The 15,000-nt window shown below is 37.3% G+C and overlaps 1 protein-coding gene across 4 annotated transcripts in view; it reads right to left on the bottom strand.

Moving 5' to 3' along the window:
- col16a1 (collagen, type XVI, alpha 1) overlaps positions 1-15,000 on the bottom strand; it is a 100,830-nt gene that overhangs the window by 55,910 nt on the left and 29,920 nt on the right. For all 4 annotated transcript variants that reach the window (XM_017481775.3, XM_017481777.3, XM_017481776.3 and 1 more), the window contains exons 6-8: positions 14,839-15,000; positions 11,216-11,296; positions 5,263-5,337 (exon numbers count right to left, since the gene is read on the bottom strand). The exon at positions 14,839-15,000 is cut by the window's right edge and continues 120 nt beyond it. In XM_017481775.3, the coding sequence (XP_017337264.1) occupies positions 5,263-5,337; positions 11,216-11,296; positions 14,839-15,000 (318 nt within the window). The remainder of the gene's footprint in view (positions 1-5,262; positions 5,338-11,215; positions 11,297-14,838) is intronic.

Below are 15,000 nucleotides of genomic sequence, written 5' to 3'. Positions count from 1 at the left end.
TTTCTCTGTTATAAGTTCACATTAATTAGCTAATTCATTCCATCTCAAGTGGTTCAGTACAGGTTGCTTGTATTGCCATTGCAAAACCACCTGTTTTTTTAATTTTTATTTTTAATATAATTATAATTTTACTTGGTTTAACTACGACAGCCATGTTAGTGTCAGTACCCAATTTTGGTTATCTAGCTGTTTTACGGAAACAACAATATCTCGGCTCAGGATGGTCCTAGCTCCATGGAACACATGGAACTACATGGAAGTCCAAATTTATTGCTGAAGATTGCACACAGTTTCACTTTTAATGTCAATTTATTATAAAGAGTTTGTTCCATAGACTTGGAAATAAAAAAATGGTGGTATTGCAATGCAAATGCATAGAAAAATTTGAAATGGTCAGGCAACCAACATACAATTATTGGACGACTCAAGAGGGACTGATCCAGCTATAAAAAGCACAACAAGCTTACTGATTACTAGATAGTTTGCTAATGTTATAGACAGAAAATGGCTAGTGTTTCTTTAGCAAGCTAACTAGAGCTATTCCATGATTGAAGTGCTATTTAGCCCTTGTACTTTTTCTAATTAAAACTTTATTGTTCATCATTTTTCAACGCTGAGTCTAAGAAAATATGCATTTCACCATTCAAAAAAACCAACCCATCTCAGTAAACAAAATCTTATTTTTCACAAAGTTTCTTTGCTGAAAATGGCTGCATCTGGCTCTTAAATGAGTAACAGGGTTGAATTTAGTAAATACATCAAAAAATATCCCAGATTTTCAATGTGGTCTCATACTTTTGGACCAAATAGTATGTTTTCAATTTCTTTTAACTTTACTTCACATTGTAAATGTAATATCAATGGGACACATATGGCACCCCAATTGTAACCTTAGTGTTAAAAAAAACAAAAAAAACAAACAAACTTCAAACATTTTAATGCTAAAAAATAACTGAACTTTACATTTGTTAGCTTGTGCATTCTTTAATAACATATGTATCTACTAATGGTCAGTAATCCTCATACTTATAGCTGCTTTCAGAATGAAACTCCCCACAACATTATTAGCTAAAGTAGGCAGTTAACTAATGTAAGCATTGTAATGTAAACTAATGCAAGCATGTGAGGACACTATATTGCCTACACTGTTAAAATCCTTGCCCATGCATATTTTAATAATAAGTAGGAATTCAATTAGTACTTGGAGCAGTTTGAGCTACAGTGATGAACTGTATCACGTATTCAGCAAAATTAATACTGAATTTAACTTCCTTTAGAAATAATTTCTCTGGACAGAGTTGCCAGTCTGTGATGTGGCATATCGTTTCGAACACCCAGAATTCTCAATTTTCAGCCTGTGGTTGGTCCTGCTTATTTTCATAGGCAACAACAGAGCTTTAAATCCATTACTGCTTTCTCACTCTGGAAAGGGGGGCAAACATCTATCACATGATTATACCTTTCCTCAGCTCTGCAACACACAACACAACACAACACAACACAATTCCAAAGACCTACGTCCTCCAAAGGTGTATTTTCAAGAATTCAAAGTACGGTAATCGGTGTTACGAGTTGCAACATTTGATTTCCAGAGCCTTTGTTGGCTGATGAATAGGTTCTGGCAGAAAACAATATGCAAACAAAACAAAAAGTTGGCCTATTTAGATTGGCCTTGGAAAAAAAAAAAGTCTTGTGGAGGGTGGAGAGAGAGAGAGAGAGAGAGAGAGAGAGAGAGAGAGCGAGAGACAAAGAGAGAGAGGAGAGAGAAAGAGAGGAAGAAAGAGAAAGGGACCTAAGTTCAATGGGTTTATATACGCTAATAACTGCTGAGCTGAACCTCTGGTTTGTAAAAGGCATGTTAGGAGCAGCTTTATTTGCAGTGCAAGCTGAGCCATCGGAGAACAAATAGATTGCAGCTGGGAACAGGGCACACACTCAAGTCATTAACAGAAGGGGAGATGAGCAAGGAGCAACAATTCACTCTGAATGCAAAATAGACAAAGGTTGCAAGTGATAAAGGGAATGAGAAAGCCAAGGAAATACTAAAAAAATAAGGGAAGGAATTGGGAAAAACAAAAGACATATGAAAACTATAATCTGGCCCACATATCGCTGGTAAAGCAGATTATTCACCTGCCAACATGCATGCCTGTAAGTCTGATAATGGCCTTCATTCATATTCAGTAAGTGCATTATCCTGCTCAGGGTTATGATGGATCATGTCATGGTGGATAGCTTGATTATGTTAACTGCAGCATAGACATAACTTTGGTTTTACACTCATGTCTTCAGCTCTCGTTCTACAGATAACAAACAGCAGATTTTTCATCTGCACACAGACTTATGCAAGCTAGGGTTCTGTTTTCTGGGCTTTGTGAAGTGAGCTACATTCTTTAAACAATGACTTAATCAAAACCATCTAAAGAAGGTCCAGGGGTTAAGCATTTCTTAAAGACACTCTTTCATTATCATGCATCATCAATGTTTTGTATGGTCCACAGTCCATTTATAAATATAATCTAAGAAATATAAAGTAACTATAAATGGATAAAAATTGAAGTGAACAGAAATGAAGTTTCATTCTGTAAGAAATAAATAAATAAATATTCTTTTTTAAGTAAAATATTAGTTAAATATTTTAAGTTGTTGTGGTATATGAGGAATAAATTACTAATAGGAAAATTCGAGGTGATAATGGTAACCACACCACACCACCCAGTCATTGATTATTTCCAATATCAGCACTCCCCATTATGTTTTATTCTTTACATATTTACAACCCCTTGCAAACATACAGTGCATCCGGAAAGTATTCACAGAGCTTTACTTTTTCCACATTTTGTTATGTTACAGCCTTATTCCAAAATGGATTAAATTCATTATTTTCCTCAAAATTCTACAATCAATACCCCATAATGTCAACGTGAAAGAAGCTTGTTTGCAATCTTTGCAAATTTATTAAAAATAAAAAACAAGAAAAGCACATGTACACAAGTAGTCACAGCCTTTGCTCAATACTTTGTTGAAGCACCTTTGGCACCAATTACAGCCTCAAGTCTTTTTGAGAATGATGCTACAAGCTTGGCACACCTATTTTTGGGCAGTTTCTCCCATTCTTCTTTGCAGGACCTCTCAAGCTCCATCAGGTTGGATGGGGAGCATCGGTGCACAGCCATTTTCAGATCTCTCCAGAGATGTTCAATCAGGTTCAAGTCTGGGCTCTGGCTGGGCCACTCAAGGACATTCACAGAGTTGTCCTGTAGCTACTACTTTGTTATCTTGGCTGTGTGCTTAGGGTCGTTGTCCTGTTGGAAGATGAACCTTCGCCCCAGTCTGAGGTCCAGAGCGCTCTGGAGCAGGTTTTCATCAAGGATGTCTCTGTACATTGCTGCATTCATCTTCCCCTCGATCCTGACTAGTCTCCCAGTTCCTGCCGCTGAAAAAAATTCCCAAAGCATGATGCTGACACCACCATGCTTCACTGTAGGGATGGTATTGGCCAGGTGATGACTGGTGCCTGGTTTCCTCCAGACATGACGCTTGCCATTCAGGCCAAAGAGTTCAATCTTTGTCTTGGTCTTGGTCTGAGAGTCTTTCAGGTGCCTTTTGGGAAACTCCAGGCGGGCTGTCACATGACAGCCTTTTACTGAGGAGTGACTTCCAGCTGTCCACTCTACCATACAGGCCTGATTGGTGGAGTGCTGCAGAGATGGTTGTTCTTCTGGAAGGTTCTCCTCTCTCCACAGAGACACGCTGGAGCTCTGTCAGAGTGACCATCGGGTTTTTGGTCACCTCCCTGACTAAGGCCCTTCTCAGTTTGCCCAGGCGGCCAGCTCTAGAAAGAGTCCTGGTGGTTCCAAACTTATTCCATTTACGGATGATGGAGGTCACTGTGCTCATTGGGACCTTCAGTGCTGCAGAAATGTGTCTGTACTCTTCCCCAGATCTGTGCCTCAATACAATCCTGTCTCGGAGGTCTACAGACAATTCCTTGGACTTCACGGCTTGGTTTGTGCTCTGACATGCATTGTTAACTGTGGGACTTTATATAGACAGGTGTGTGCCTTTCCAAATCATGTCCAATCAACTGAATTTACCACAGGTGGACTCCAATCAAGTTGCAGAAACATCTCAAGGATGATCAGTGGAAACAGGATGCACCTGAGCTCAATTTTGAGTGTCATGGCAAAGGCTGTGAATACTTATGTACATGTGCTTTTTTTGTTTTTTATTTTGATTAAATCTGCAAAGATTTCAAACAAACATCTTTCATACTGTCATTATGGGGTATTGTTTGTAGAATTTTGAGGAAAATAATGAATTGAATCCATTTTGGAATAAGTCTGTAACATAACAAAATGTGGAAAAAGTGAAGCGCTGTGAATACTTTCTCGATGCACTGTACCTCAATCAAGTTCAATAAAATAATTTTAATTAATGACATTTTTTTCCCCAGATCAAGCAGAGAAAAAAAAATATGAAATGACTCAATGTTGAGGAAAAAAATATGGAATCACCTTGTAATTTGCAGTTCTTAAACAAATACCAGCACAAGTCTAAAAATGCAAGTCTAAAAATTAGTCTGCAGTTAAAGAGATCTTAAAAGAACTTAACGAGTGTTTACAGACATTAACCTTGGACTTTCTGAATGGAAACATGGCCCCTACAAGAGAGCTGGCTGTCAATTGAAAAAATGGAAACTCCTTCAAGAAGGAAATCCAACATGGAGTGTAGCAAAAGATGTTGGTTGTTCCCAGTCAGTTGTTCCTAAAATCTGGCGCAAGTATAAACAAAATGGGAAGGTTATAAAAGGAAAACATACGAGTAGACCAAGGTGATAATCTTGTCACGGAGCAAAGAATGTTAAAACTTTTCTTCAGGAAAGGCATATCAACTTAACGACGTGGCCAGCAAACAGTCCGGCTCCCAATCTGATTGAAAATTTGTGATAGAATTTTTAAAAATTGGCTCCATTCTGCAAAGCTGATCTGTCCACCACTATTTGAGAAAGTTGGAACCAGCTTGATGGAGAATATAGTTTTTATTAAGTCCAAAGAAAAAAAATATGCCATTCATTAAAACAATTGAATTTAATTTGTTTGAGATATGTTTCATGAAGCCAGAATGTTCAGCAATTAAACAAACATGATTGTGTGTCATATCTGTGCTTTGTTTATTTGCTATGAAGTAAAAAAATCTAAATGAGCATCCTCTAAGTGTGGTGATTTTGTTGCAAGTTTGTTCAAGTGCAGTCACACCTACCTGGCTGAAAGGGTTGGGTAGAATTTCCACAAGGTTCTCGGCTGCTCGACGACTCTTAGGGGCATCTGGGGGGCACTGAAAAGAAATCAAAGGCTATTTAACAAACTATGCTGATAAGATTGTTCCCTATCCAAATCTGAAGTGTGGGAAGCCTGCCAAAATTCTGTATGCATAGTTACTAGCAAAAAAAAAAAAAAAAAAAAAAATCACACCACCTGGCTCTGATGAGGGTTCAAAACACATTTTAAAAATGTCTGCAACCCTCTCGCCATGTGACACAGACACCGCTTTCTTCCCTTTATGAAACTTGTCAAGGCAAACTGTTGAGAGATCTTTTTTTTTCCTGAAGTTTGTTTAGGGGCATCTGTTGCCCTTGTTTCCATTTTAAACTCTGCTCACAGGGAGCCCTGAGCATATGCCCCAACAGAACACCACGCTCTGAAGATCTAGGGCTCATTAAAAAGGCTCATTAAAATGTTTGACTGGGAGTAGTAGCGTCACGGTTACAATGAACACGCCTGCCTTCCCAAATAATGCATGGAGATCCATGAATACATTAAATGTTTTGTTGTTATACCACAGCACCCTTAATAATAATAATAATAATAACAATAATAATAATAATAATAATAATAATAATTTATATAGTGCTTTTCCAGAGCTCAAGGATGCGTTACAATAGCAACACAATAATACATAAACAATGAACAATCATGGACAAACACAACATGTGAAACACAATGCAGATAGTTCAGTCACTGAGAGCAAAACACATAGCAATACATGGACAGGACAAATAACACTGAGAAAGCGGATATGTTTTAAGTTGAGGTTTGAACTCAGAGATGGATGCGATGCTGCAAAGAGTCAGAGGGAGTGAATTCCAGATTTTCAGTGCTACGACAGTGAAAGACCTGCCACCCATAGTAGAGAGATGAGATCTAGGGACAGAATGGTGTCCGAACCCAGAGGACCTGAGAGAGCAGGCCGGGCTGTGGGGGGAATCAGCACAGCAAGGTGCCAAACCGCGAAGTGATTTAAATGTAAGCAGGATTATTTTCTATTTTATGCGAATTGTTAATGTTGAATTCTCAAATTAGAAGGTGTGGATTAATTTTCTATAACAGCAGCTCTGATAGTAGTTCTGGCTGAAACATAAATGCTAGGTTTACATGAATGCACTAGTTCTAATCCATTGTGGTTTCTATAGCAACAGCTCATACACAGGGACTTGACGAAAGCTCGGCATAAGGCTTATATAAATGGATTGTTTTTTTCTGTTAGGAGACATTTATATAACATTTATGGAACAATTCCTGTGCTTTGTTTACACTTTCTGGTTTCTTGGTAACATGATGAGCTGAATTTTTTAAAAACTTTTTATTCATCCTACCATCTTCTATACTGCTTACTCCTTTTCAGGGTCATGGGGAAACCTGGAGCCTATCCCAGGGAGCATGGGGTACAAGGCGGGGTACACCCTGGACAAGGTGCCAATCCATCGCAGGGCACAATCACATACACATTCACACACCCATTCATACACTACGGACACTTTGGACTCGCCAATCAGCCTACCATGCATGTCTTTGGACTGGGGGAGGAAACTGGAGTACCCGGAGGAAACCCCCACAAACTCTGCAACCATAGGGCCACGGTGGGAGTTGAACCCCCGACCCTGGCGAGGGTGAGGCATGTAAGGCGAATTTGCTAAAAACTAAGCCACCATGCACCCCAACTTTTTATTAAGACAGAGAAACAAAAAGGCTGCTTTGGGAACGACTGTTTACAGCAACTATAACGTAAGAGATAACAGGAATGAACTTGTTTCACAGACGTTCCATAATGTTAAATGTAACGCTCAGTATTTAGTTAATAACAATTCAGTCCCTCCTGGATTTTGCGATTCTGCAATATTCTGAAGAGGTTGCAATTTTTCTAAATTATCAGATTTTATCTGCAAATTTGGGCCACGATGCATCATGCCATGTCATCACAATGTGCTTTCAGCCAAAGCCCTCTTCAACTCACGTGCATCGAACATGAGTACAGCTACTGTAAAAGGACCCATTTACCAAAAAAAAAAAAACAGAACTGCGAAAGACGGTGCAAAACAATTTTGCCAATTCAAGTAGTTTTCTGCAAAAAAAAAAAAAAAAGCACAAAAAACTCAACAAACTGTATTGTAAATTTTGAAAAAAGCCACAGCAAAATCAAGAATTTTTCGTCGCAACAATCACAAAAGAAGATTTTCACTCTGTGAAATCTGGTATGGACTGCCTAGTTAATAATAATCAATAAATCACTGGCAAATCGTTATGGTATCAGGAGATTAACACAATTCGCTGTTATAGGAAAATAATCTGCTTCATGCTGGGGTGTATCACACCGCTCTGGTAACATCACAAACCTGACATAATGTTGTATGATACTCATTGCATCAGCAGAGCTGTACTAGCCGTGTCTACTTTCTGATCATAAAAACACACCTAGTTCTAAACTTCAGAGCAGAACTGAGTGTGTGTTCTCTCCTGTGGCCTCCTTTCCTCTTATACATGAAGCACTTCCTGAGCTCTTGATTTTGACTATTTCTAGTCTTTATACAGTAGACTGGTTGCTTTTTGCATAGGCAGGAGCTCCATGGGAGCGAAACATTTCTCTGAACCTTAGCAATTCAGAAAGCTGAACAATGCCAAAGCTCTGATCAATTTTGCGGGGAAAAAACGACATTCTGGTCCCTGTTTAAAAAGAAAACCTTTCAATACGGATGACTCAAGCCCAGTCCTGGCCCCAGGACATCCTTATGTAAGTTGATGCCATGATGCAACACTGCTTGGGTCTTTGTCTGAAACAATAAAACTGATGTTTTGACATTCTGACCCCCCCTAACACACACATCCAGACTTCTTTCCTACATGCAGCCATGCCGGTATTCTCATCTTGCTGCATAATTCAGCAAAAAATATTGTCCATGTCCAGTGCCTAATGAGACTCATTTCTCTCCTGAAGACAATCTCACATTTTCTCTAACTCTTAAACAAAAACCTTGGCTGCTGTGTGTTCAAGCGAAACTATCGATATATTGGGGTAATTTGCCAGTACGGCCTGACTAAGCTTCTAAAATGAAGTTTAAATGACACATTAGCCGCATTTTGGTCCATTTATCAAATAAATTCCATGCCACCTTTTTTTTAAAAGGAATAAATAAAAAGCGCTGTGCATTTTTGTTCTAAAAGAACATTTCCATAAAAAATCCTCACTACAAAAAAAAGAAAAGAAAAAATACATAGCTGCTGCACACACATACAGAAATACAGTACACTCATACACTAATGCCATGCAAGCTCACTCGCCTGTGGTAATCAAATCCATCAAAATTTGATTAACAACAAGGAAATTATCGTAACGTCAAGGTGTTTTATGTTGTTATACACAAATACATTATTCTATATAATTTGATTGAGATGGAAACAAAACCACAGGCTCACTAATGACTGATTATTTATTCCACAAATGTCTATTGTGACATTTATTAAAAAACACACCAGGGTCCAAATATGTGATTTCTCCATCAAAGGCCGTTATTATTCATCAGCTATATTCATCAGTTCTAAAAAGATATATATATATATATAAATATTATATTGGCGCCCTTGGTAAATATGAGCAAAGAAGGCTGTGAAAAATTGTCTTTATTGTTTAACCTTTTTATACTTTGTTTATAAAAAAAATCACAAAAATACTCTGCTCTCATGGATATCAAAAAATTGCAAACAACACAAGTTCATAAAAAAATGTTTGTTAAACATGTGTGCCACAAGTATTGGCACCCCTATGAATTCATATGAGAAAAATATATTTGAAGTATATTTCCAATGATATTTTACACTTACTTTAGTACACCTGCGTGGCCAGGAACAGGAAATTGTTCAAACATGACTTCCTGTTTCACAGGGGTATAAATATGAGGAAACACATAGGCCAAATTCCCTTAGTCATTCATTACAATGGGTAAGACCAAGAAATATAGCTGTGATGTGCGGCAAAAGGTTGTTGAGCTTCACAAACTGGGGAGTGGCTATAAGAAAATAGGACAAGTATTGAAAATGCCCATTTCCCCATCAGGGCAATAATTAAGAAGTTCCAGTCAACTGGAAATGTTATGAATAAACCTGGAATTGGACGTGTGTCTATATTGTCTCAATGCACTGTGAAGAGGATGGTTCAAGTGGCCAAAAATTTACAAGCATCACAGCTGGAGAATTGCAGAAATTAGTTGCATCTTGGGGTCAGAAAGTCTCTAAAACTACAATCTGAAGTCACCTACATCACCACAAGCTGTTTGGAAGGGTTTCAAGAAAAAAGCCTCTACTCTCATCCAAAAACAAACTCAAGCGTCTTCAGTTTCCCAGACACTACTGGAACTTCAAATAGGATCGGGTTCTATGGTCAGATGAATCCAAAATAGAGCTTTTTGGCAATAAACACCAATGTGATTTTGGCGCACACAGAGAGGTAGCCTTATGGAAAAATAGCTCATGCCCACGCTTAAATATGGTGGTGGCTCTTTAATGTTTTAAAGCACTTACACCGATTTTAATTAAAACATACAATTGAAATTACATGCAAGATAATAACAATGCACTAACAATACTTTTTGAAGAAGAAACATTTATAAAGAATAGTTTTAGTGTGTCAAAAAATCCAGTTGTAGGCAATGTCGAGGATTGAGCGGCTTAAACTGAAGCAGGTTAATTAACTCACACAAACACATCCTATACACATATGAGGTTAATCAGACATACACACAACATAAAAACCTAATATTACAACTTGCTTCTGCACAAAATGACACAAATGCACAAGTGAACTTAAGTAAGGCACTAAAGAACTTAAGAATGGTCACGCTGTGAATATGCATTAAAAATGCACTAAAATATGTACAGTGAATAACTAAAGCATAAAGAATTCACAATATTGTATTCCATTTAGAGTCCATTTTCTTAATTGTTTTGGTTGTGAAGTTTTATTTTATTTATGTTTAATTTATTTAGGATATTTTTTTTTTCTTGACATTCCAATTCCAAAGTCTGAATATTCTTAAAAATTAATAGTTCATTGCTCTTTGAAAGGGTGTACTTGCATTATTATGCCATTATATTATCATTATATCAGTGGCATAAAATGGTCTTAAAATGACAATAATGTTGTATATTGCAATTATTTCTGGAGAAATATATATCATCCAAAAGTAGTTATCGTGACACGACAGGCCTAAGGGAGACACATACTTTTTCTCAGCCTTTGCATGGAAAACAAGTTCACAGTGATGTGCACACATTTCTGATTTGCAGAATTTGATAAATGTTATCATCTACTGGTACAGCCGTTATCTACTCCTTAATCTCATTTTCCCTCTCCCAGTCTTTGCAATATATCTTAAAACAAGAATGGATCTGTACATCATGGATACACTTTTTTTTGTTTAACAAAGTCAATGTTTATGGAAACTAATTCGATTAAATTCAATACTGATTATTTGCTTTAAACTAAGGTCTTGGTGGCTGGGGAATATTTTAAACTGTCCACAATCCACCCCCAACCCCTACAAACACCCCCCATTTTTACTACGTGAGAATTATTGATGTGCGGATACTTTATCTTCTTTGTCTTGTACAGTACAAAATGATTTTTTTCTCTACAATGTCCAGTTTTTTTTTATTTATTTTTTTTATATATATAAAAAGTAATGGCTCACTGGTTAAGGCTTTGGGCTACTGATTGGAAGGTCATGAGTTCAAATCCAAACCTTGCCAAGCTACGTTGATTCCATGAGGCAGATATTTAATCCTCAACTACTCAGTTGTATCCTGTCCAAATAATGTTTTAGCCAAAATGTAACTGTAATGGAAAATGTAAGTTTCACTGCTGTGTATATTTGAGACCTACTTACCCGAGCTCCTGGAATTTCACAGCAAGCTTCCTGGATGGCCAAAGTCGGGTCACAGTACACCACCGCCTGCTGAATGTCCATCTGACAGAAAAAAAACCCCCAACAAACATCAGTTTAATTTTTGTGTTTCTATTTTTCATTACTGATCATTAATAAGAACCAAATTACAAGAACCAACCGTACTTCTTTATGTGTTATTTGAGAAGCAGACATTTGTAAAATAAATAAATACAATCCTGGGGAAAAAAGAAATTTGGGAAAGAAAGATTTGGCACAAAGGTAGAACATGTGGAGAGATTCAATTAAGTGCTTAAATCACAGGCTTCTGGATGTATGGTTCATACAAACTACCTCTATGTGACATGAGTAGGTGTGGAACTTCTTGCTTTTCATTTATGCGAGTTTATTAGCAGGTTAAACAGATGCAGACAGCTTGCATAAGCACCGTATCCGCATCGAGTGCTTCACCATTGAGCCAATGTTTTTTTTTTTCTTTTTTTTTTTGCATGCTGCAAAAATTCAATACACAAAAATTCAGATTTTTAGGCAGCTCTCAGATTTAACTATGGACTTCAGAATTACTTAGATACTTAGGTAGGATTACTTAGGCTGTGTGAATGTGTGTTGGAGATGTGGGACAAAGTCTGCAGACAACAGATGTGTCAGTAGTTCAGTAATCAGGGCACTGATCAGGGAGTCGGCCATTTTAAGGGCTGTCTCAATTGCAAAATCCTTCCAGTGCACTGGAACCTTCACTCCCTAAAAAATCCCACAATGCACAGCAAAAACCAGGGAGCATCGATGCTAATTTCCCTTACTGGAAATGACGTGATGTTTTCTGAAGCCTCTCAGCTCAAATAAATGGTGGACAAACTCTCAGCCAATGTTGTCTTCAATTGTAAGTAGCTTGTTATCACTGTTGTAGCTCTCAAATGATTAGCGATTTTTAATTTTAATTTACATTCTATATACAGTTTAACGACTTTTAAGTGTTTAATGATTCTTTTTTTTTTTGTAAATCTATTAGCTTGCCTACAATCTTACTTGAAGTACCATGACAGAAATATGTGGGATTAAGCGAACAAATTTAGATGACATAAAAAACAAATATTTTAAAAAGAAGGTTTAAATTTTTGGTGACGTTTTACAATGCAAGTACGTAGTCATGTTGCCGGAAATTGAGTTATTAGTGTTCCAGAGTGTAGTGAGCCAGGGTCCTTACCAGTGCCCCAACTCGTGTACACAATATATTGATTCATGACCTAGGGAGCTGATTGAAACGCACCATTTGTTACATGCGATTCTGACCTTGGCCTTGTGCGATACTGGCTTGAGTGAGGAGCAGTATTAAGTCCAACTCCACTGTCTGACAGAGTGATGTAACCGCAATAGGTCACTCTGAAATTTAAGTTATGTTTTAATTGCACTCAAAAAAAAACTATGGAATGTCATTCAAGACAAATATTATATACACAAATAGGACACTTTTCATTAATTAATAGTATTCACCCTTAAACAACATCTTAATGGGAAACACTGCTTATCTCGAGGACTGAAAGAATATTTTTGTGGATAAAAATATTAATTAAATTAAATAAAGCTGTAAGGGTAGCCAGATATGTGTTCACTCAACATACCCTTTTAAACTGTGGGGATGGTGTCTTTATCAGGAGCACATCAAGTTAAAGGAAAACATTGGAAATATTTTATAAATTTCACAAAATCGCAAGATAAAATGATCTCCGGCCTACAAACACATTATGATTCCATGACCTCGATTTAGTATCTCATGACATTAGTTTGTGCTCACAATTAACTGTCATCCTACAATATAAATTACAGGATGTATTTAATCAAGTGCTATTTTATAAACTGCTGAATAATGAGGGAAGAAGCCATGATGCTTCTACCAAAGGAAAATCTGCCAGTCTCAGAGACATGAATTAACTAATCTGAATGGGATGCCCAGAACTTAAGCAAATGTGTAACATGATTCTGAACATGAGGAACTTTCCCAACATAAATATTGACTGAACTTTTGAATGCAGGCTATAAATACATCCAATTGTTAATTATTTTGTTTACATATGCGAGATTTCTGAGGACCTCAGAAACAGAGTTGCTGATGTTCATCAGGCTGCAAAAGGTTACAAAAGCATCTCTAAATAGTTTGGACTCCACCAATCCACAGTAGGACAGACTGCGTACAAATGGAGGAAATTGTTACCCTCCCCAGGAGTGGTCGACTAATAAAGATCACTCCAAGAGCAAGACGTGTAATAGTTCACAAGGTCACCAGGGTAACTTCTCAGCTTCTTGTCACTCATAGATATGTACTATTGGATCATTTTTCTCAAAAAATAAATGACCAAGTTTTTGTCTCATTCATATAATTGGGTGAAAATCTGATGACACTTTAGGTCATATTTATGCAGAAATACAGAAAACTTCAAGGGTTCACAAACTTTCAAGCACCACTGTACATGCTGTGCTCCACCGCAACATTAATTCTGTATATATATATATATATATATATATATATATATATATATATATATATATATATATATATATATATGAACAGTCAATTCATAAGTAAGCAAGTAAGCAATCAGTTGAGCCACACATTTTATTTAAATGATGTGTGAATATGCACTTACAGTACATATGACCACCTAATTGATCATTCAACTGGGCATGTGTCTGGACTTCATTTGATTTAGAAGTAAGGATCGATCAATAAATCATGGGTGATGCTTGTTAAGACAGTCTCTTCAGGTCTGGTTTCATCATGTTTTTACAGAGCTGACTAACATGAGCCCAAAGGACCAGTGCCTGTGGTTATCCTTCTGCAGACATTTCCTTAGATAACCTTCCAGAACACACACATCCGAAAGCCCAGGGCTGAGCCTGCAGGTAGCCAGTGCTCAGGAAGCAATATTTCTACACCATTAGTAATGTTCTGCACAATTAGCAGGGGAGCAGGAAGTCAGCTGCCACAGTTTTTTTTTTTTTGGGAGGTGTGTGTGGGGTGGGGGTGGGGGGTAGTATTTATTTATTTATTTTCTGTCACACAAGGTAACACAGGCAATTCCACTCCATGTTAACCGTTATGCTGGGTCAAAATGGGTCAAAATATTTTTTTTATTTTTACTCAACATAGAACAGCGCTCTTTTTTTTCAATTATGAAATTTGGTGCTCGGCTCTCAAATTCTAAAAAAAAAAAATTTTCATCGCATTAGATTTATTGTTCATTCTAATGATATCTCTGCACCCACTCTGCCATCATCTTAAAAATATCATATTTTGTTAAATATTGGGGTTAAAAAAAAGACATTTTTGCCTTTTCCTTTTGCAAAAAAACAAAACAAAAAACAATCTGTTTTTTGCAATTTGGACCATGAAAAAAATGTAAATGTCAAAAAATTGTGGATTTCGACCCGTAACGTTTAATTTTGCCCCATTTTACTTTATTCTTTTCCATTTCTGCTTTTCGATTCCATATATTTCCATACTTCCAGAACCTTGGATGTATTTTAAAAAACAGGTTACAATTGTGCCAAATAAAATATGATAAGCAAATGGGACATTCTTTGGCTGGATACTAAACAGAGCATTATACCTCCACAGGCGCGGCATTGGTGGCCCTCATAAACATCAGCGTGTGTCCGGTTATTGGGACATGGCCCCGAGACTCCAGTGGCTTCGTCTCAATAGAGCTGCAGTCCACGTGAAGTGATGCTGCGCTCCTCTGCACACTCAGAGCTACTTTGTGCCAGCGCAG

The sequence above is a fragment of the Ictalurus punctatus genome, chromosome 12 (assembly GCF_001660625.3).
Source record: "Ictalurus punctatus breed USDA103 chromosome 12, Coco_2.0, whole genome shotgun sequence".
Taxonomy (NCBI): domain Eukaryota; kingdom Metazoa; phylum Chordata; class Actinopteri; order Siluriformes; family Ictaluridae; genus Ictalurus; species Ictalurus punctatus.
Note: the sequence above shows the minus strand (reverse complement) of the source record. Positions and strands in the feature narration are given on the sequence as shown.